Source organism: Misgurnus anguillicaudatus, chromosome 11 (assembly GCF_027580225.2).
Source record: "Misgurnus anguillicaudatus chromosome 11, ASM2758022v2, whole genome shotgun sequence".
In the NCBI taxonomy this organism is placed as follows: domain Eukaryota; kingdom Metazoa; phylum Chordata; class Actinopteri; order Cypriniformes; family Cobitidae; genus Misgurnus; species Misgurnus anguillicaudatus.
Window position 1 is genome coordinate 16,986,538 of NC_073347.2, and position 18,188 is coordinate 17,004,725.

General features: G+C 34.7%; 3 protein-coding genes across 8 annotated transcripts in view; 1 reads left to right on the top strand and 2 right to left on the bottom strand.

The window, feature by feature from the left end:
- Positions 1-10,832, bottom strand: part of LOC129416763 (hyaluronan-binding protein 2) — a 304,383-nt gene extending 293,551 nt beyond the window's left edge. Inside the window, exons 1-2 of the mRNA XM_073873637.1 lie at positions 10,674-10,832; positions 10,221-10,362 (exon numbers count right to left, since the gene is read on the bottom strand). Of these exons, the coding sequence (XP_073729738.1) occupies positions 10,221-10,362; positions 10,674-10,733 (202 nt within the window). The 5' untranslated portion in view covers positions 10,734-10,832. The remainder of the gene's footprint in view (positions 1-10,220; positions 10,363-10,673) is intronic.
- LOC141368800 (hyaluronan-binding protein 2-like) lies at positions 12-5,502 on the bottom strand. The gene is made up of 4 exons (XM_073873148.1): positions 5,366-5,502; positions 2,377-2,511; positions 2,097-2,242; positions 12-326 (listed from the first exon to the last, which is right to left on the bottom strand). The coding sequence occupies exons 2-4, from the start codon at positions 2,459-2,461 to the stop codon at positions 165-167; spliced, it is 393 nt and encodes a 130-aa protein (XP_073729249.1). The 5' UTR covers positions 2,462-2,511; positions 5,366-5,502; the 3' UTR covers positions 12-164.
- A 4,469-nt stretch (positions 10,833-15,301) lies between the features above and the next one.
- Positions 15,302-18,188, top strand: part of atrnl1a (attractin-like 1a) — a 315,774-nt gene continuing 312,887 nt past the window's right edge. For 3 of the 6 annotated variants that reach the window (XM_073873142.1, XM_073873143.1, XM_073873144.1), the window contains exon 1: positions 15,306-16,076. In XM_073873142.1, coding sequence (XP_073729243.1) covers positions 15,859-16,076 — 218 coding nt within the window. In that variant the 5' untranslated portion in view covers positions 15,306-15,858. Of the gene's footprint in view, positions 16,077-18,188 lie in introns of all 6 variants that reach the window. The other 3 variants (XM_073873145.1, XM_055170416.2, XR_012372140.1) reach the window with 3 other exon arrangements.

An 18,188-nucleotide genomic window follows, 5' to 3' on the forward strand; every position in this document is an offset into this window, starting at 1 on the left:
TGAGCATGGTCCATAATCACACACAGATTTTATTAATTCATAGGAATCATATGAAGAATCTTAAATGATTTAATAAAATGCGTGCTCTGTATGCTCAAAGCATGTCAGGTATATCAGTGTACATAAGAACAAATTATTGCGTCAGTTAACTGTTTTTAGAAATGCTAGTTTCCAGCGATTTTTTTATTAATCCAGTCCACATATTTAATGACTTTGGTATAGACCCCAGGCTTGCCCTCCTCTCCACAGCTGTCCCCCCAGCTTACTACGCCATATATATAATGTGTTTGATTCCTCTCACAAGTTAGAGGTCCACCGGAGTCACCCTGCCAGAGAGAGATAGAAATTATATTGTTAGAATGATATTGTCATTCTTATTGTCAACTGCTTTATTATTTACTTTAAAATGTCAACATTAAAGGAATATTTCACCCAAACATGAACGATCTTTTATCATTTACTCACCTTCATATCATGACAAAATAAAATTTAGTTTTGGGTGAACTATTCCAAATTTATCTCATGGCAGTTCGTACATATTTAATGAAGTGGCTAATCCATATTAATTAGAATGACCACATTTGTGCATTTTTGTTTAATTGCTTTTGCCCCTGTGACATTGGGGCTAGATGCGGGGTATCGTTATTTTTTTATGATAATCATGTTTTTGTACGATTCACTTTGTACGAATTAGCCAACTCATAAAATATGTACAAATTTTCTTGAGATCAGACTGATTATTCATTTAAAGAGCACCTATTTCATGGCAAAAAACAGGGTTATTTTGTGTATTTGGTATAATACAATGTCTTTGCGTGGTTTATGGTTAAAAAACAGATTATTTTCCACATACTGTATATTTTTGTAGCTCCAGATTTCACTCTCTTTTTGAAACGCACAGATTTGAAAAGCTCTGTGTCCCTGATTGGCCAGCTAATCTGTACGTTGTGATTGGTCTGAATACCTCTAAAATGTGACGTTAACAGGAGTTAACTTACAGGTTGTGAGTCCAAATACGCACAACCGGCGCAACGTCATAGAATGTCTCTGAACAGTTTCACGCCCACTTTTGGGGGAAAACAGACTAGACCTTCCATTGACTTCCATTCAAAATAGCGGAACAAAGCAACGTTCGTACACAGCCGGCAGGCGTAAATAACTTATGAAATCACTCAGATTAAACATGTTGAGTAATTATCTGCCCACCCTGCCTGCCATAGAGCGCGAAAGATACATTAACACATTTAATTTGGTCAATATAAAAACATGTCCCTTTCATTCTCCCAGCGTCAAATTTGTGTAACAACGCTCCCTATTGGCCAGAGGTGTCTTACCCGGACATTTACTCGTACCTCATCGAGTCAACACGGAAGACAGTGAATGATTTTACGTCGTATTTGAAAGTTACTTCATATTTATATATTATGTCTTTATATTTAGAGTACTGAGTGCACTTTTCCGTCCAGCCATACAACTAACTAGCTTAGCGATATTTACAGCAATCACTGGATAGCGTTGTTACACAAATTTGACACTGGGAGAATGAAAGGACATGTTTTTATATTGACCAAATTAAATGTGTTAATGTATCTTTTGCGCTCTATGGCAGGCAGGGTGTACAGATAATTACTCAACATTTAATCTGAGTCATTTCATAAGTTATTTACGCCTGCCGGCTGTGTACGAACATTGCTTTGTTCTGCTATTTTGAATGAAAGTCAATGGAAGGTCTGGTTTATTTTCCCCCAAAAAGAGGCGGTGACGAAATTTATAGTAAAGTTCCCGGATGTGCCGGTAGTCCGTATGGTAGGAAATAATTATGATAATGTCGATCTTGTCTACATCACCAATCCCAGGAAGTAAATTGTTGTCTACAATCCATGTGTTTGTTGTAGTTCCAGAAAAGAGATTTACGTTGGAGACGATAACTCGCGTCATCGTTTACTTTTTGGGGTTTGTACTTTTTGCATATCGTTAACATGTACTAATACACACTTACACACCAAAGGAAATTTGAAAACGTGAATCGGACAATAGGTGCTCTTTAACTACAGTACATGACTCGGAAAGGTGGCCATTTCCTCCCATTGACCTACCTGACAGGAGTCTACTCCCCCCTTGAGATAGCCAGCACAAAACATGCCATCATCCATCACAGCTTCGTAGAGTTTGTTGGAGGAACAAGCCTCCTGAGAGATCAATAAAACCTGTGCATCAAGCAAATGGGCGGAGCCATGATCCGCTAGAGATGGAAAGAGAGAAAAAAATGGTTGCTTTCAATTTCAGTGGTTGAGAAATAATTTTGGTTGGAATGAAATTCTTATATAAATTTTAAATATGTCTTAAATGGCCAAACACAGATTTGGAGAAGCATACACGTCTCTGTGGCTCCCCATCCAGAGATGCTGCATTCTGATCCATCTGCAAAAGGTTCTGTGGGCAGGCAGGCAGTCTTCACCATCTGACTTTCCTTAGCACATTGCCCTTTAGTTTCTTTCAGCTTTAACAGTGCTGCAACATAAACAATTTGATGATTTTTTTGAACGAGTATGTAAAAGCATTAAAGACATAGTAATGTGCAATGTTTTGATTTTAGTTCTTCTTGCTAGACTTAATTGACTTTATTTTGAAGTTTCTGATTCCTCTTGGATTTGAATGAAAGTGTTGAATTGGTGTAATATTGCTCTAAAAGACCTTTATTTAAATATGCTTAAATTCCACTTTTAAGTTCTTGTTTGCCAGGTGACGTGTATGTAAATAAATTCTATGTATAGAAATGAGGATATGTGGATATTAGAGTTGTGGTTAAAATCTAAAAAACTGACCCACTGCTTTCAACCTAATCTCACAGGAAAATGTATTTCACATGAATTTGTATTATATTACAATGGAAGGAGGCAAAGTCGCGTTGTCCATCTTTTTTTACAGTCTATGGTTTCTGAAAATCGTTTTTGAAGCTTAAAGCGTAACTAAACCCCTGTTCAGAGCCTGAATATTTGAAAAATGCAAGAAAAGTGGGCAGACCCTAACAGAGATAGAGGGGACGAACTGAGCTCGTACCAAAGGTGTGGGGAGATCGTAACAAGGGTGTGGTGAGCTTCAAATTGCTTACATAGGGTCGTACCACTTACGTCACGCAGTACCGCAACATTCAATAGGAAAATTCAACTGCAGTAGCCACCGTTCAACCTGAAGAGGGCAGCACTTAGACGTTTTTACTTCATATATTGTAGCATTGAAACACTTTATACCCAAATGTCAAAAAAGTTACTCAAATCAGTTACTCAAAGCCCCATTCTTACAGATCATTAACTATAAAAAGTTGGTTTAGGGTTTAGTTACTCTTTAAAGTAGACGTTGCCTGCTGTCGCCATCTTGACCGCGCATCTCCGCAAATCACTTGCGGATATCCGAAAATGGGTAAAAAGGCAGGGCGTGGATGAAGCTGAGGTGACTGCTGAAACCATGCCCGTCTAACTCGATGTTGACAGCAGTGGCTGTTCAACCATCACTCAAGTGACCACTCCCTTAATTATGCAGAACTTTAAGACTTAATATAATTTAAACAAATGAGTTACAAAACAATTCACACCCTTACAGTTGTTATGAAAGGCAAAATAAGCTATATAGACCAAAACAATTTTTGTACCAAGCTGTAAACATCATATTTTCTACTGGCCATTTTAACATGGAGGTCTATGGGAATTGACTCCCTTTTGGAGCCTGCCTCTAGTGGCCAGTCGATGAATTGCAGTTTAAATCACTCCGTATTGGCTTCATCAGAGAGATTGGAAGGTTGCCCCTCGGTGAAATCGTATAATATCAGAAAAAAATTAAGCTCCTTCCATATCCTCACCTATAAGCCCAATGTCACTGGGGCAAAAGCAGATCATCATGCTAATACATGAATACTAATTCATATGAATTAGCCACCTCATAAAATAGTTACACTGCCGTGAGATTAGGTTGATGCTTTCCAGTTGCTGTAGTACATATACAGATTTTGAAACCAAGAACTTAAAAATAAAAATGACATAAACTACTGAAACATTTAAACAACTGATATCTGAAACAAACAGAAACAGCAATAAACGAAGAGCTCTTTTCCAAAACGCTATAAATCCATTTCAATAGTTTTCAGAAAAAGTACATTTTTTACCTAGACCCACACATTTTGTGAATATTTAATTTATTCTGTTATAATTGTTTTTTTGCTCAATCTGAACATGTTGAATAATGATTATTAAATCAAACGACAATATTGTTGATTATAAATTCAAAGATAATTTTATTTTTTTTCAAAACGCTATAAATCCATAATTTTTTTCCATAAATTGATGTTTTTTTTCTTTAAAAAACAAAACAAACAAAAAAAAACAAATAAGAGAACATCCAACATATACTCAGGGACTCTACTATAAATGAATAAGTAAATTATTCAGATTGTAATATACATTGGAGCCAGTATGAAATAAACAGAATTACACATAACTAACTTGCTATTACTCCCTCCACCATTTCAGTTTTCTCCTTAGCAGGGTGTTAGGAACCTCTTTTGCTTAATATATTTCACATCTTTCTCTCTCTCTCTCTCTCTCTCTCTCTCTCTCTCTCTCTCTCTCTCTCTCTCTCTCTCCTATACACAGTTTGTATTAACCTCACACGCACATACAGCGAGCTCCCCTCGTTCTGTTCTCAATGACATACCGTAACAACGCGCTCATAATGTCCAATCCAAAAAGCACAACTTTACAGATGTCCCTGCATTGGTCACTAGCCACATTTTGTACTTTTGCACGACATTGATCAATGTATCAAACGCCAGTCTGTCTATCAGCAGGCTATCGAACTATTCAGTACTTTTCATGTTACGTTAGCAGGCTTCTTCACAGGAATTAAACTTTATCGCGAACGTACAAAACGGTATTAAACGAGCCAGTTCTGAAACGAAAGTTGTACATACCAAACACTTTGATGAAGATCGCCTTGCAAACGGGTACCTTCTCCGGGTGATGTATTAACATGACATTAATCCTCATTTTGAGTAATGATGAATGAACATAAACAAACATCTGTTCAGACTCAGAGTGCCGCCATTGGATTGCGTCGAACGCTCATCGAGTTCTGATTGGTCGAGAGGATAAATCGCGTTTAGGCTAAAAATAGACTCGGCGCTTATCGCGTTTTGGAAGAATGGCATCTTGTACCTACATTTTAACAAGGAAATGTAGTGATTTGGCATGAAGCGTTCATGGAGCAGTGAATAGTTTCAGTACACAGCCAAATGACATGACAAACTCATTTTTTTTAAAAATGGCGTTTATCGCGTTTTGGAAAAGAGCTCTTCAGTCATTGCAACAATCACCGATATCATTGTAGACAACGCTTGGGGCAGCCCTGTATTGCTCATGGACAATAACTTTCTCCACTTGCAAACTCTGATGTGGTGGATCATTTAGTCCCAGATTGAGTCCTCCCGCCAAAACACTGTATTCAAACTTATGGTCAATGCACAAAAAACAAAACAAACAAATGTTCATTACAGTTTAAATGTGAAATTATAAAACCAGTATTATTTAAAGACAGTATTAGTTAACTCTACTTACATGCAGTGGGCCGCTGTCAGTACCCAGCATGGTTTGATGAGAGTACCTCCACAGATGTGTCTAAAGAAGGAGATGGATGCCTTAGCTTTGGCCTGCACTGACACTTGCCAAGGATGGGCACCAGGAATAGCTTTAAGGCCTCCATAAATTCGATTCATTTGCTTCTTTGGTTCTGGTTTACCACAGGTAGGAAAATCCTTGACTGTTGAAGGAATGTTTCCAGATGATATTAGTGGTGGACGAGCAGCATTCCCAGATGATGTGGGTGATGGACGAGCAGCGTTTCCCCATGTTGTGGGTGATGGACGATGTGTAGTAGGACGAACAACTCCTTTGGATGAAGTTACACTCTGAGTGACGCGAGGCTTAGAGGTGGTTGGCACAACTGTGACAGGTGACAGGTGAGAAAAGTACATAATGTGAGTAAATGTATCAAACATAGTAGGAGTAATCTATTGGGAAGTGTTACCTCTTCTAGGTGGCACTGTTGTTCTGATAGGAGATTGTTTTAGTGTAGTATGCAGCTGGGCTGGAATTGTGGTGGGAGGTGCAATGGTTGTGGGGAGCACATCTGTGGTATTTGTTTCTGTAAAAAAAGTGCAAAGTCTGCTGGGTCAGAAATGGGTCAATGATATGATTTTGTTTTTTTGATTTGTCATCCATCTCGTCTTACTAGACTTACTACATTTTTTGACATCACAATAATCCCATCTGAGTCTCTTGTCTTTCTTAATAAAGCACCATGGCTTCTGATCTCCATCAGGGTTTCTGTGATACAAACAGAAACACATTGACTTTATAAATGTAAGAATTTTAGCAGGGGCATATCAATCATTATAATTGGTTTTAGTTATAAGCAAACTTTTAGACTAAACGTTAGCTTGGATATACTTAGATCTGTGTGCAAGCAACTGTGAATATTTGCATATATGTTTATGAAAACCCAGCTAAAATCTTATTTTGTGATTTACTGTTTCCATATAAAATCATTTTGCATAATGCAAAGAACATTCTGTGAAAATATAACCTTGATATCTTTAATATTTACTGTAAATGTCAAAGATTAAAATCATACTTTGATGCTGCATATCTCATAATTAAAATATGTAAGGCTTTAGTCTGGATTTTACTGACAGGGTCACAAATGTTTTTAAATGTGAGGTTATACCTCTGTATGTGTTTGTGGGATCATGGCATATGTTTTATTTTTGTTTTGTGTATGTGTGGGTTGTTTATAACCTGCAGTAGTTATGGGGTCCCAGGCTTTCACTAGCCCCAAATGCAGTCACAGGAAAAGATCTTTTATCCAGAACAAAATCTGAGTTCCAGTCGAGACACTCGTCCCCATTTTCTGTCTCTGAAACCTTGCCTCTGTATGACTCACCATCCCCCGTATAGCAGTCTTTTGAGTCTATATATTACATATTGTAGATATATTACACATTGTACACATAAATTACAGTTCCTCATTTTTGTCACACTGTAATTCAACATATTATTTTAAGTTTTGGCTTGTGATAAGTTGACATAACTTATAAAATCAAGCTGACAGTTAAAGTAACATAAAAATATATGCTGATATGACAAAAATGCTGCATGTCAACAGAAAATCATACAGCATACTGTAAAAAAAATTATGTCACATCAACATATATTTTATTATTAACTCAAAAAATTAAGTTAAGCCATTTCAACTTGTTTTTCAAAGTTATGTCAACTTACCACAACACTGAAAAAAACGATTCATTCAATTTGCTCAATTTTTTTGAGGTGGGTGGTCGCAATCAATTTATTTAAGCTACATTTAAACAAAAAGATTAGTAAAATAAAATAAAATAAAAAACTTTTGTTTAAATGTAGCTTAAATAAATTGATTGCAACCACTTACCTTAAAAAAATTGAGTAGATTGAATGAATCATTTTTTTTCAGTGAAGTCAAAACTTAAAAAGTAGGTTGAATAGAGTTAGTGCTGCATTTTTACAGTGCAGAAAATTACATCAGAAGACAATTTAGACCCTAATGACTGTCTGTCAAAGTAACAAAAAACAAACAAAGTAAAAGTCTTGATGTATGTAAATTGAAACATTGACATAATTAAGATATGTTTATGTATGTTATGTTTTAATAAATAAAAAAAATAAATTACTATATTTAGTAAATCAAAACATCATTGAAAAGTGAAAAATCTAGTTTTAAAATAATCATGTAGAAAAAAAAATCTCTAAAAGGTCCATATACACAACAAAAAAAATTCAAAATTTTATTAAATACAGATTGCTTTTTAAATTTAAATTAAATAAATTATAAAGAGCACGGTACTACAGAGCCCCTAAGGAGACATGGAGCAAAAATTAAATAAAGTAGTTTCGCATGCACATGTGAAACTATCGCATGCTCACGTGAAACTATCGCATGCTCACTAGTTTTCACTTGCGCGCGGGAAAGTTTCACGTGAGCATGTGATAGTTTCATGTGCTAAACTTAAATTATAAAGAGCTCGGTACTATGGGGCCCCTAAGGAGACAATGAGCAAAAATTAAATAAAGTTTAGTTTCGTGTGCTCACGTGAAACTATCGCATGGTCACGTGAAACTTTCGCGTGCGCATGTGAAACTATCACGTGCGCACCATAGACTGTAAAAAAGATGGACGACGCGACGTCGCCTCCCACCATTGTAATGAATAGAAGCCAAAAATGTCCAACCACGGTTGCGCCATGTTACGTAAAAACGTCAGTTTGGAGCCAAGGCATGCGCAGAAGAAATCGTCCATGGAGCCAGAGGCGGAGCCGCGGTATCAAACTTACGGCCAAACACTCGCGCGACCAATTCAACCACAACAATCATAATGACACGCCCCGTTTCTATAGCATTAAATTACTAGCTAAAATGAAACTTACCACAATAATGAACACTTGAATATACAGTATATCAGCGTGATAACAACTACTTGAAAGGACCAAAACCATCTTTCGCAAACTTTTATTGGAAGTGTAAATAATTTTTTTATTTAGAGCAGAGTCCCATTCGTTTGAATGGAGAGGGTGGGGTTTATGACGTGTACTGCAGCCAGCCACCATTGGGCGATCAAAGAGAAACTACCAAATGCGGTAGTTTCATGTGCGCACACGATAGTTTCATGTGCGCGCATGAAAATTTCATGTGAGCATGCAAAATTCTGCACATAAAGTTTTTGCGTGAGCACATGAAAGTTTCATGTGAATACATGAAACATAACTTTAGACTTTTTTTAATTCCAATGTCACCTTAGGGGCTCAGTATAAAACAATACCTTGCCGGGCAAGTAATTGTTGCAGATTATTGCTCACCAACTTGACAGTATTTTCCTTTGAAATCTCCTTCACAGACACAGTCAAAATCCTCCTCATCTTTAACACATGTGCCATTATTCTGACAAGGATTTGGAGTACATGGAGATGGTATAAAAAGACATAAATGATTAGACAAATAAATATAAAGAAAACATAATAATTTCTTTGATTTTTAAACATAATTAAGATTGAGTTTTTGTAGCATTTATGTTTATTTTATTGTCTAAAAATTCTATACCCAATTCTAGAAAAGCTTATGATTGTTAAGAAAATTTTACTGATGAAATATTTGATATTCAATCCTGTAAGTCTTACGTATTTTGCAGTTTGGTGGTGCAAAAGGTGGAATACATTTGCACTTATAGTAGGGAGGTGATAATGTCAGAAGGCACAGTCCTACCCCACAGATTCCTCTTGAACAAATACTTTTCCCTAAAACAAACATTCAATCATTTTTTGGCACTCATAATTGATCTCAGTGATCTATATAAATGGTGTGAAGTGAGCTCCTCCGTCTCTCGCATCTTCTGCCTCTGAAGTTTTCTGTACATTTGCATTTATATTTGTCTTTCTTTTGCTCACAAGTGCCGCCATTCTGGCATGGGTTTGAGGTGCATTTTCCTGAAAAAAATGTGGAATTTGGGTTTTAGAATAAAAATTCTTTGTAATAGCAGGGGTGACAATTCGTCCAGCATCCCTCCTTTGCCCAGATATTTTAATTTAAATCATTTTATTTCATTCTATAGTTTGGGGATTAACTCAGAGATGTAGCTAAGCCTTGGGACAGAGGTTATCCCTCAAGGACAGCAAGCCAAATTCATTGATCATTATTTGTTAAATATTAAGTAAGTATTTGTTAAGAAGCAGGTGAAATTGTGAACTGTTGTCCTGATTCTGAAGTGACACAGAAAGATAAAAAAACGGATCCCTTGATAGAAACAACAGAGCAGATGTAGATACGTTTGCACCAATACATTAGTTTGTGGACCGTGTAGGTGTGTGGTATTTGTTCATGCACAATTAAAGGAAGAAATTGGGTAAGGGATACCCATACCTCTCATATCTTGGAGTTCAAAAAGCCAGTCATTTGCATCATCATCATCATCATCTGAGTCAGAAGTTTTATACTCTGAAGTCAAAGCTATTGTGAGAAGCACATATAGTTCCACTATAGGGATCAGTAATACAGTACATATGCAGGTTGAACTGGAAACATTTCCAAAAAATAAATACAATTACATAAAAATGTATGCTTATTAAATGTTGAAAAATAATCACTTGCCTTTTACTCTTCCTTTTCCTCTTCCAGGTTTACCATGACTCCCAGCTTCACCATGTCTACCGCGTTCTTTCTCTTCATGTTTATGCCCACGATTTTCTTTCTCTTCATGCCTATGCCCATGCCCATGATTTTCTTTCTTGAACTATTAACATAAGAAACTTTCTTAGAAAATAAAGTCTTTCCTAAAGTTCACCCAAATATTCAATATTGGAATCATTCAAAGCCATGGCAATCCAATCTACAAATACAAGATGAACCTTAAGAAGTGCATTACTTAATTCTCAAATTAAAAATCATATGTAAAATCAGAAACATGAAAAAAGAAACAATATTCCACAATTTTTTAAAATGTTCTTACAAATGTTTTTAGATTTTGAAATTCAATGTTGGTCCACAGCAGTGATAAAATAGAGTAACGTGAAATTATAAATGTAACGTATGCGATTTACAAACCTCTGCAGAACTAATGAAAGCACAGAGAACGAGAAGCAGTAAGCACAGCTTGAGATTCATGCTGGTAGTGGTTCTCCGGGGATCGACTTCTGCGAGCCCTAATCAGTGTATGAGGTCAATGCCTTGTAAGTGTGTGTGGGTGTGTGTTTATGTATGCCTGTGCAAGAGTTTGTGAGAGGTTTAAAGGGTATAGATGCCTGATATATTCATGTGTGGATCTGTGTTCTTTTTTTGTGTGGACAAAAGTGATATCGGCTTATTTAGGGATTTCAAAATTCAAGTATAGGTGAAGTCCGCACTTCACCTATACTTGGATGGTTGTATATACAATCTTTAATGTCAGGTTACCAAATGACCCCAATAACCCTTTCAATATTACAAAATGATTTAGAAATTTAAACTTTAATGTGATGCTAAACAATAAAGTATTTAGAGATCATATATGAAATACAGAAAATGTTTTTGGATTAATGGATAGACTGGAAGTTCACAGATCATATTGACAAAGCAGCAAACTGTTTGTTGATTGCAGACTTTGTCCTAAGAATGGATTTTAAGAGGTCATGTTTGCAGCAGAGCAAATATTTCAGAATAAATGCATAATCAAAAATAGTGTTTAGATATATTAAAACCAATGCAGCAAAGTTGCATGCACATGCAGATTTGCATGACAGCTGCATGTATATGATAAAGAACCTAAAAGAACGAAAACATAAAATACATTTTAATGGCTTAACAGTTAATAGTTTCATAATGAGGAGAATGATATCTAAAGTGACATGATCAATGCTTACCTGATCCTTAAATAATCACCTACAGAGCAGAGCTTACTGAATCGTATCCCACTTAATTTTGCCATTTAAGAGTAAATGCAATTACATAAAAAATGTATGTATATTTCAAATTCTGAAAGGTTACCTTACCTCTTATCACTTAACTCAAGAGACATTAGCTTAGTAGATGACAGGCAATGTAATTCCTTTAACAACCTTTTTATTAACATTTTTTTTGTCAATGCAAAGCATGGGCCATGGGTTTGATTCCTAGGAAACACAAATACTGATAAAACTGTTGGATGTATAGCTTGAATGGATGGCCAGTAAGTCACTTTGGATAAAGGTGTCTACCAAATGCATAAATGTAAAAATGCTATATATGACCTCATGAGGGCGCTAGAATGTCTGTTTTAGTCCATTGATGTATAGGAGATGATTTTTTTTTTCAAATTTGAAGCACTACAGCATAAAATTACATTTCAGAAAATGTTGTGCATCCAACTTCCAACAAAACGCCAAACCATTGGGCAGGGCCCTTATCGTGCTTTTCTTTCTTTTATTACATGTTGCTAATTGCTATTCAACAGTGAACATAGAAGGGCAAGAGGAAGGAACAGTGTAACTCTGACAAATTGTTATAAGAAAATATTATTAATTTTTTATCTTTTAAAAGTACACCATCCAATTTAAGACAAAGTTCAAATATTGTTTTTTCATCAGAAATGTTTCCTAGCAAATAAATCAGTTCTGAGGGTATATGAAATGAAAATTTTCTTGAGAATTCCAAGTAAGTAAGTAAATGGCCATTGCTTTTTAAGAGTTGTGAAGCAAATAATATTGGGGTTATAATATTATTAATATTATAATATAATACCATAATTTATCTTTGGAACGAATATAGTTTTGTATCCATTTGATCTTTAACATAGTATTGTTTCAAAATCAAGTACAGTAGGAGAACCGGGGCAAAAGTAACGTGGGATGAAACAAAAACGATTTTCTCCGAGCCCTGATAACATTTGCATCCCAAACTAGGTGATTTCAGGAATCTACATTTATGTATAAAGTATTTTGCCAATATTATAATGTTATTAATCAAATCAAATAGTCTACAGCAATCCTTAGTTATCCTTGTAGTTGTCTTAGTCTTGTAGTTGACTCCAAAACGATTTAGAAAATATATAAAAAATATATGTTCTGTATCTTCAGAGATACACTTACAAAGATGACAGGGCACATTTTCAAATTTAAATTTTAAATGTAGAAATTTGTTGGAAGGATGTATCATTGAGAATCTTAAAATGTGTCTCTTTTGCTTTGGAGGGAGAGGAAATCTTAAATAAGCTGTTCTAAAAAAATTAACAGTATCTTTATAAAATGTATGGTCTAATTTGTTTCTTAAGATTTGAAATGGGTAGCAGGATTGGATGATAGCTTGTCTGTCTATGTATTTATTAGTGCAAGTTTATTTTCAAATTCAGTCTCACCTACATATAGCGATGGAAGGATTGGTGTAACTTTGCAGTATGACAAGAAACATTTCAATAACATTCTTATACCTTAAATAGATGCAATTGAAATGCTAATAAATGCATTTACATGAAGATGTTTATAAGTAGAACCAACGGAGGTGAACTGTTTATTACTGGAAGAGGCTACTTGGTGAATGTTGGGATGTGTAAAATATAAACAGCTCACAGTCGCCTACAAATAATTCAGTTATTAAAGTTATTAAACTATAATCATTATTATTATAAGTTTAAAAAAAATATGCTGTGTCGTCATTACTGAGTCTGTGTTTGTCAGACTCCATTGTCTAACATCAGCTGCTGGACATCACTGTTTTTGTGCATGAATGGGAGAAATTTCCTGCTGGAAACCTTCCAAACAGACTGGAATAGATATTGTTAGGGAAATGGAATGATGCAGATTATTTTGAAATAATTAACACTCTTATACATGTAGGTGGCGTTCAATGTTTGACCATGTAGGTTATTTCTTTATCATTTAAAAATGTTTTGAGAGGTAGAATATTCCAGGCAGGGATAATATCCAATGCCAACAAATAACTGAAGATCTTAGTGAATAAGTCCACCAGACTATACAGAGAGGGTCAATTTATTATAGCCATTTCAGAAAAAAAATATACAAGGAAATATGTGCAGATGAGAGTAAAAGATGTCAGATTAGCAGAAAAAAGCTTAGAAGCATGCTCAACCAAAGTGCAGGTCAGCTTTCATTGCAAAGCCAGACTGATGATCACATCCTGACAGAGAGAGAGAGAGAATGAGAGAGAGAAAGTCAGGACAGATGGTTTGCTTTATTGCATAATCTGTTTCTGCTATAAATCGTTTACAGAATGTGATGTCACATGTTTTCCTCCTGGTCCGTGTTCCGTGCATTCACAGCTCATGCAGGTGCTTGTGCCTTATTCACTATGACTGACTTTAAAACTTCAAACATAGAGGAGAAAATGAAAACAGTTATATGGCCAACACAAAAGATGCTAAATGTTAATAAATGAATGTGAACATGGGTATTTGAATACTGCTACAAATCCATGAAACAGAAACTTGATTTTAAACCCACATGATAGTTCTCGAAGTAAAGTACATATTGGAGAGCTGTAATGTTTATTAAATAATACATGGTTATTTGCTTTTGTAACTGCTGATACATGTTTACATTTGTTTCACCCTTTCTTTTCCCATTTTTTTCATGATCCATTAACACTTGGTAAGTAAATGTCATGAGAAATTGTTCAGTAGGATACTTATTCCACTCTGTATAAGTGTAAGTTCATCAGGAAACATCTGGCAGTCTCATTTTAGAACATTCGTCACTTAAATCAAAAGGACAATTCTTGTTCTAGCTTTTCCTCATTACAAAACCGAGGATTGCACACTTCTTGGTTTCTATCAACAAAGTCAATATACTTTGACTTAGAAAATGTAGTTCTTCTGGGTGTGATAATTTTATTTATTTCCCAGGGAGGATGAAGTGAGAGTACTGGTTCCTGAGAATGATTGATTGAGTAAACTGGTTGTTGCTTTTATTTTCCTAGGATGACAGTTGTCTATTTTGGTCTATACCTACTGTACCTGTCATAGACTTATTTTTGTTTCCTTATGCACACTTCACAGCAACAAATTGACTTTTGACCTTAAGACAATATTTTGTTTAAGCTATTAGCAGTTTCTGGGTACAATATTCTTTTTATTTTAAACTGTATATGCAAAAAAATTCTATTGCTTAATTTTTGTTTTACTTAATGGAATGTATTCACACTTTTTGTTTATATATTGTGTTTGTACTATGTAAACAGAGTAGGCTTGTAGTTTGTGAACAAAAACATTGGTAAAGATTAATAATTTACTAAATTTTTTCAGTAGAGTTCATTAAATAGCTTGCAAGGACCCTGTATAGCAGGCCTGATATATTAAAAAAACTGTTTTGCTTAAAAAGAGCAATTTATTATATATTTAATCATGTAAATAACTGTTCAAATATTTTTATCTTTTGTTTATTGTTATTTAAAATATGACCTTCATTAACTTGATGATTAATCAAATTTTACATCGTTTTATACCTACATTATTATATAGTACCCTTGGATTACCCTTACAGATTTAGGGAATGAGCAAACCAATTTATATAACGCGTGTGACGCTGTTTCATCCAAATAATAATTTAAAGACAAAAAGGCGTTTCTTATCCTACTATGGATTATGGTTGGCTCATGAATAGTAACGTGACTGACTTGCTACCTTCTCATTTAACGGACCGTTCGTCGCATGACGTCAAAGTATCGCGATCAACGCGCAGGTTACCAAGCAACGTCAGAACAATGTATTTAATATTCATTAGCCATCAGTTTGCCATAGTAAGGTTCGTAATTTCGCTCTCAGCCCAGCAGTCGGAGAACTGTACGTTGTTGTGGATGGGAGTTGTGGTGTCACTCGCCTCCGAGCGCATCTTTGAGAGGAACAAAGGCGAAACGACAACAAGAGCACGCGATCTGTGTTATCTTCTGTCAAGTACGGTTTATAGATTTGGAAGGTGTGTTTATTTAGTCGTGCTGTTATTTGTTATGTTGGCGTAGTTTACAATCATAATTGCACATCTGTATCTTAAATATAGCTTTTTTGAGCTGCTGGAATGACGTAAGAGGACATGTTTTTGGACAGTGAGGATTTTTTCTCACGCTGTTTTGGACGAGCACGCGTGGATATACAACCTAATAAACTCAGAGCGGATTGGAGAAAGTTACATAAATGGATGCATTATGACAGCATTGCTAACATTGTAACACTGACGCTCCAGCAACGAATAGTAGACTACGTCTCGGTTTCTATTATTTGATCGTGTTGTACAATAAAACTTAAAATCCGAAGAGGACTTTAAACCTCATGCACTTTTGTGAATTAATAGCCAGAGAAAGAATGCCTGGACGCTTCAGGACGGCTCTGTTCACGTGTATGATACTCTACCTGTTAACATGCACTGATGGAGCGTACTCTAAAACCTGTGATGACAATTGCATCTTTGGAAAGTGTATTAATGCAACTTGCGTCTGTCACAAGGGATGGGTTGGGGATCAGTGTCAGCATTGCCAAGGAAGATTCAGGTAAGTAATGCTTACAAGTGCAATGTTTGCAAACTGTACATGTGGTGGTGTTTGTGCTTTAGAGCAAATTAGAGGAGTGACTTTAGAAAAGCTTTCCCCATTTGATCAACATCCTTTCTGGATAGGTTTAGCTCAGCGCAAGAACACAAGATCAAAGCTTTTAAGTTTCTATTTTCACTTTTAGGTTACTTGTAGCACAAGTCAGAGACTATAAAACCTTGCATTTTTTTCAGTAGGATATGTCTGGTATGTCAGTATAATGACATTATTTATTGAGAATGACTTAATATTTTAAGATGTTCTTAACAAATGCTAAAGAGATAATCTATTTACTTAGCTGTTTAAATGAGTGTGTATAATATCATAAAAGTAATTATATCTATATATTGACCCTAATCCAGTGGATCTTAACCTTTTTGACTTCAAGTCCCTTTATTGTCCCTCTAATATATATATGAAGAGTTTCGTTGCAAAACGAGATAAATCCATTTTTTAACATTTTTGTCAAAACATGTTTATTATTATGTTATTATGAGATTTCTGAACAATTAAAAAAACGGTGGTTATCTCGTTTTGCAACGAAACTCTTCATATATATATATATATATATATATATATATATATATATATATATATATATATATATATATATATATATATATATATATATATATATATATATATATATATATATATATATATAATTAGAATATCATCAAAAAGTTGAATTATTTCACTAATTCCATTCAAAAAGTGAAACTTGTATATTATATTCATTCATTACACACAGACTGATACATTTTAAATGTTTTTTTTCTTTTACTTTTGATGAATATAACTGACAACTAAGAAAAATCCCAAATTCAGTATCTCAGAAAATTTCTTAAGACCAATACAAAGAATGGATTTTTAGAAAGCTTGGCCAACTGATACAGTAGGTGGGTGATTCTCACGAAAACTTGGTTGTAAAAATGTCAAGCATGAAAATGTAAAAATTGCTTAAATTTACGTTTTTTTCCACCAGACATTAGAAACAAAGTCTGAAGTATATGGGAACATTAATTTAAAAACTTTTACTTATCATTTAACACTTTTTGTAACATAATTTCAAAAATAAGTCCTAAAAAATCTCATTACCGCAACAGTCAGAAAACATCAACACTGTTAGAAAAGCTCATATATTTTCACATTTTTAAAAATTGATTATTAATAGTCATGCACAGTTAATTGAAATTCTGAAATAATATTTATTTTAAATTTAACGTTTTTTTTATTTTGTTTTATTTAGCTCATATACCGCAACACCTTCCACAATTTACAACTATTTTTTTTATATATTTCGAAGAAACCTGACACATTTTCAAAATGACATGACAAACCTGAAAGAACATAATTTGGAGATTCTGCACATGCATTTAAAATCAAAGTATTATGCTTCTATTAATGAAATTAACATTTAATAAGCATCTGTTGCGGTAATGATACATAGGTTTCGGAAATGAGGTTAATTATTTCGGTAATGAGAATACGTATACTAGCCTGAGATTTTGTTAAAAACAAATTTTAAAGTTAAAAGTCTGATAATATTTACAGCATCATGCGTTCAAGTTCAAAACTGTTTTATTGTGTAGTCTTTGAAAAAAATATTAAAGAAAAAACATGAGAACAGGAAGGCTTATATTAATATTCCTTTGTGTCATATTTAAGTCCCCATTTATGCATTTAACATACTGAAATAAGATGGTCTTTATGACATATGCTGCCTACAAATGCGAGCTCTGAAGGCTGCAGCCATCGGATTGAGAAATGGCCAGCTAATGTCAGCTGGATATCACAAAACATTTGTGTAAATAAGATGAAAAATATTTCCTTGCTGGTTATGATTTGGTCTTCTGACCTTTTACCATTCTGTATCTGTTTTGATTAGAGAGAGAGAGAGAGAGAGAGAGAGAGAGAGAGAGAGAGAGGGAGAGAGAGAGAGAGAGAGAGAGAGAGAGAGTCTGTATCCGAAAGTTTAGACAGCTGACTTGTTACCTCGCTGCCTTATGAGACAATGACTTTGTCTGCATAATGTCAGCTCCGAGAAATGCTTTAGGACAGACTTCATAGGTA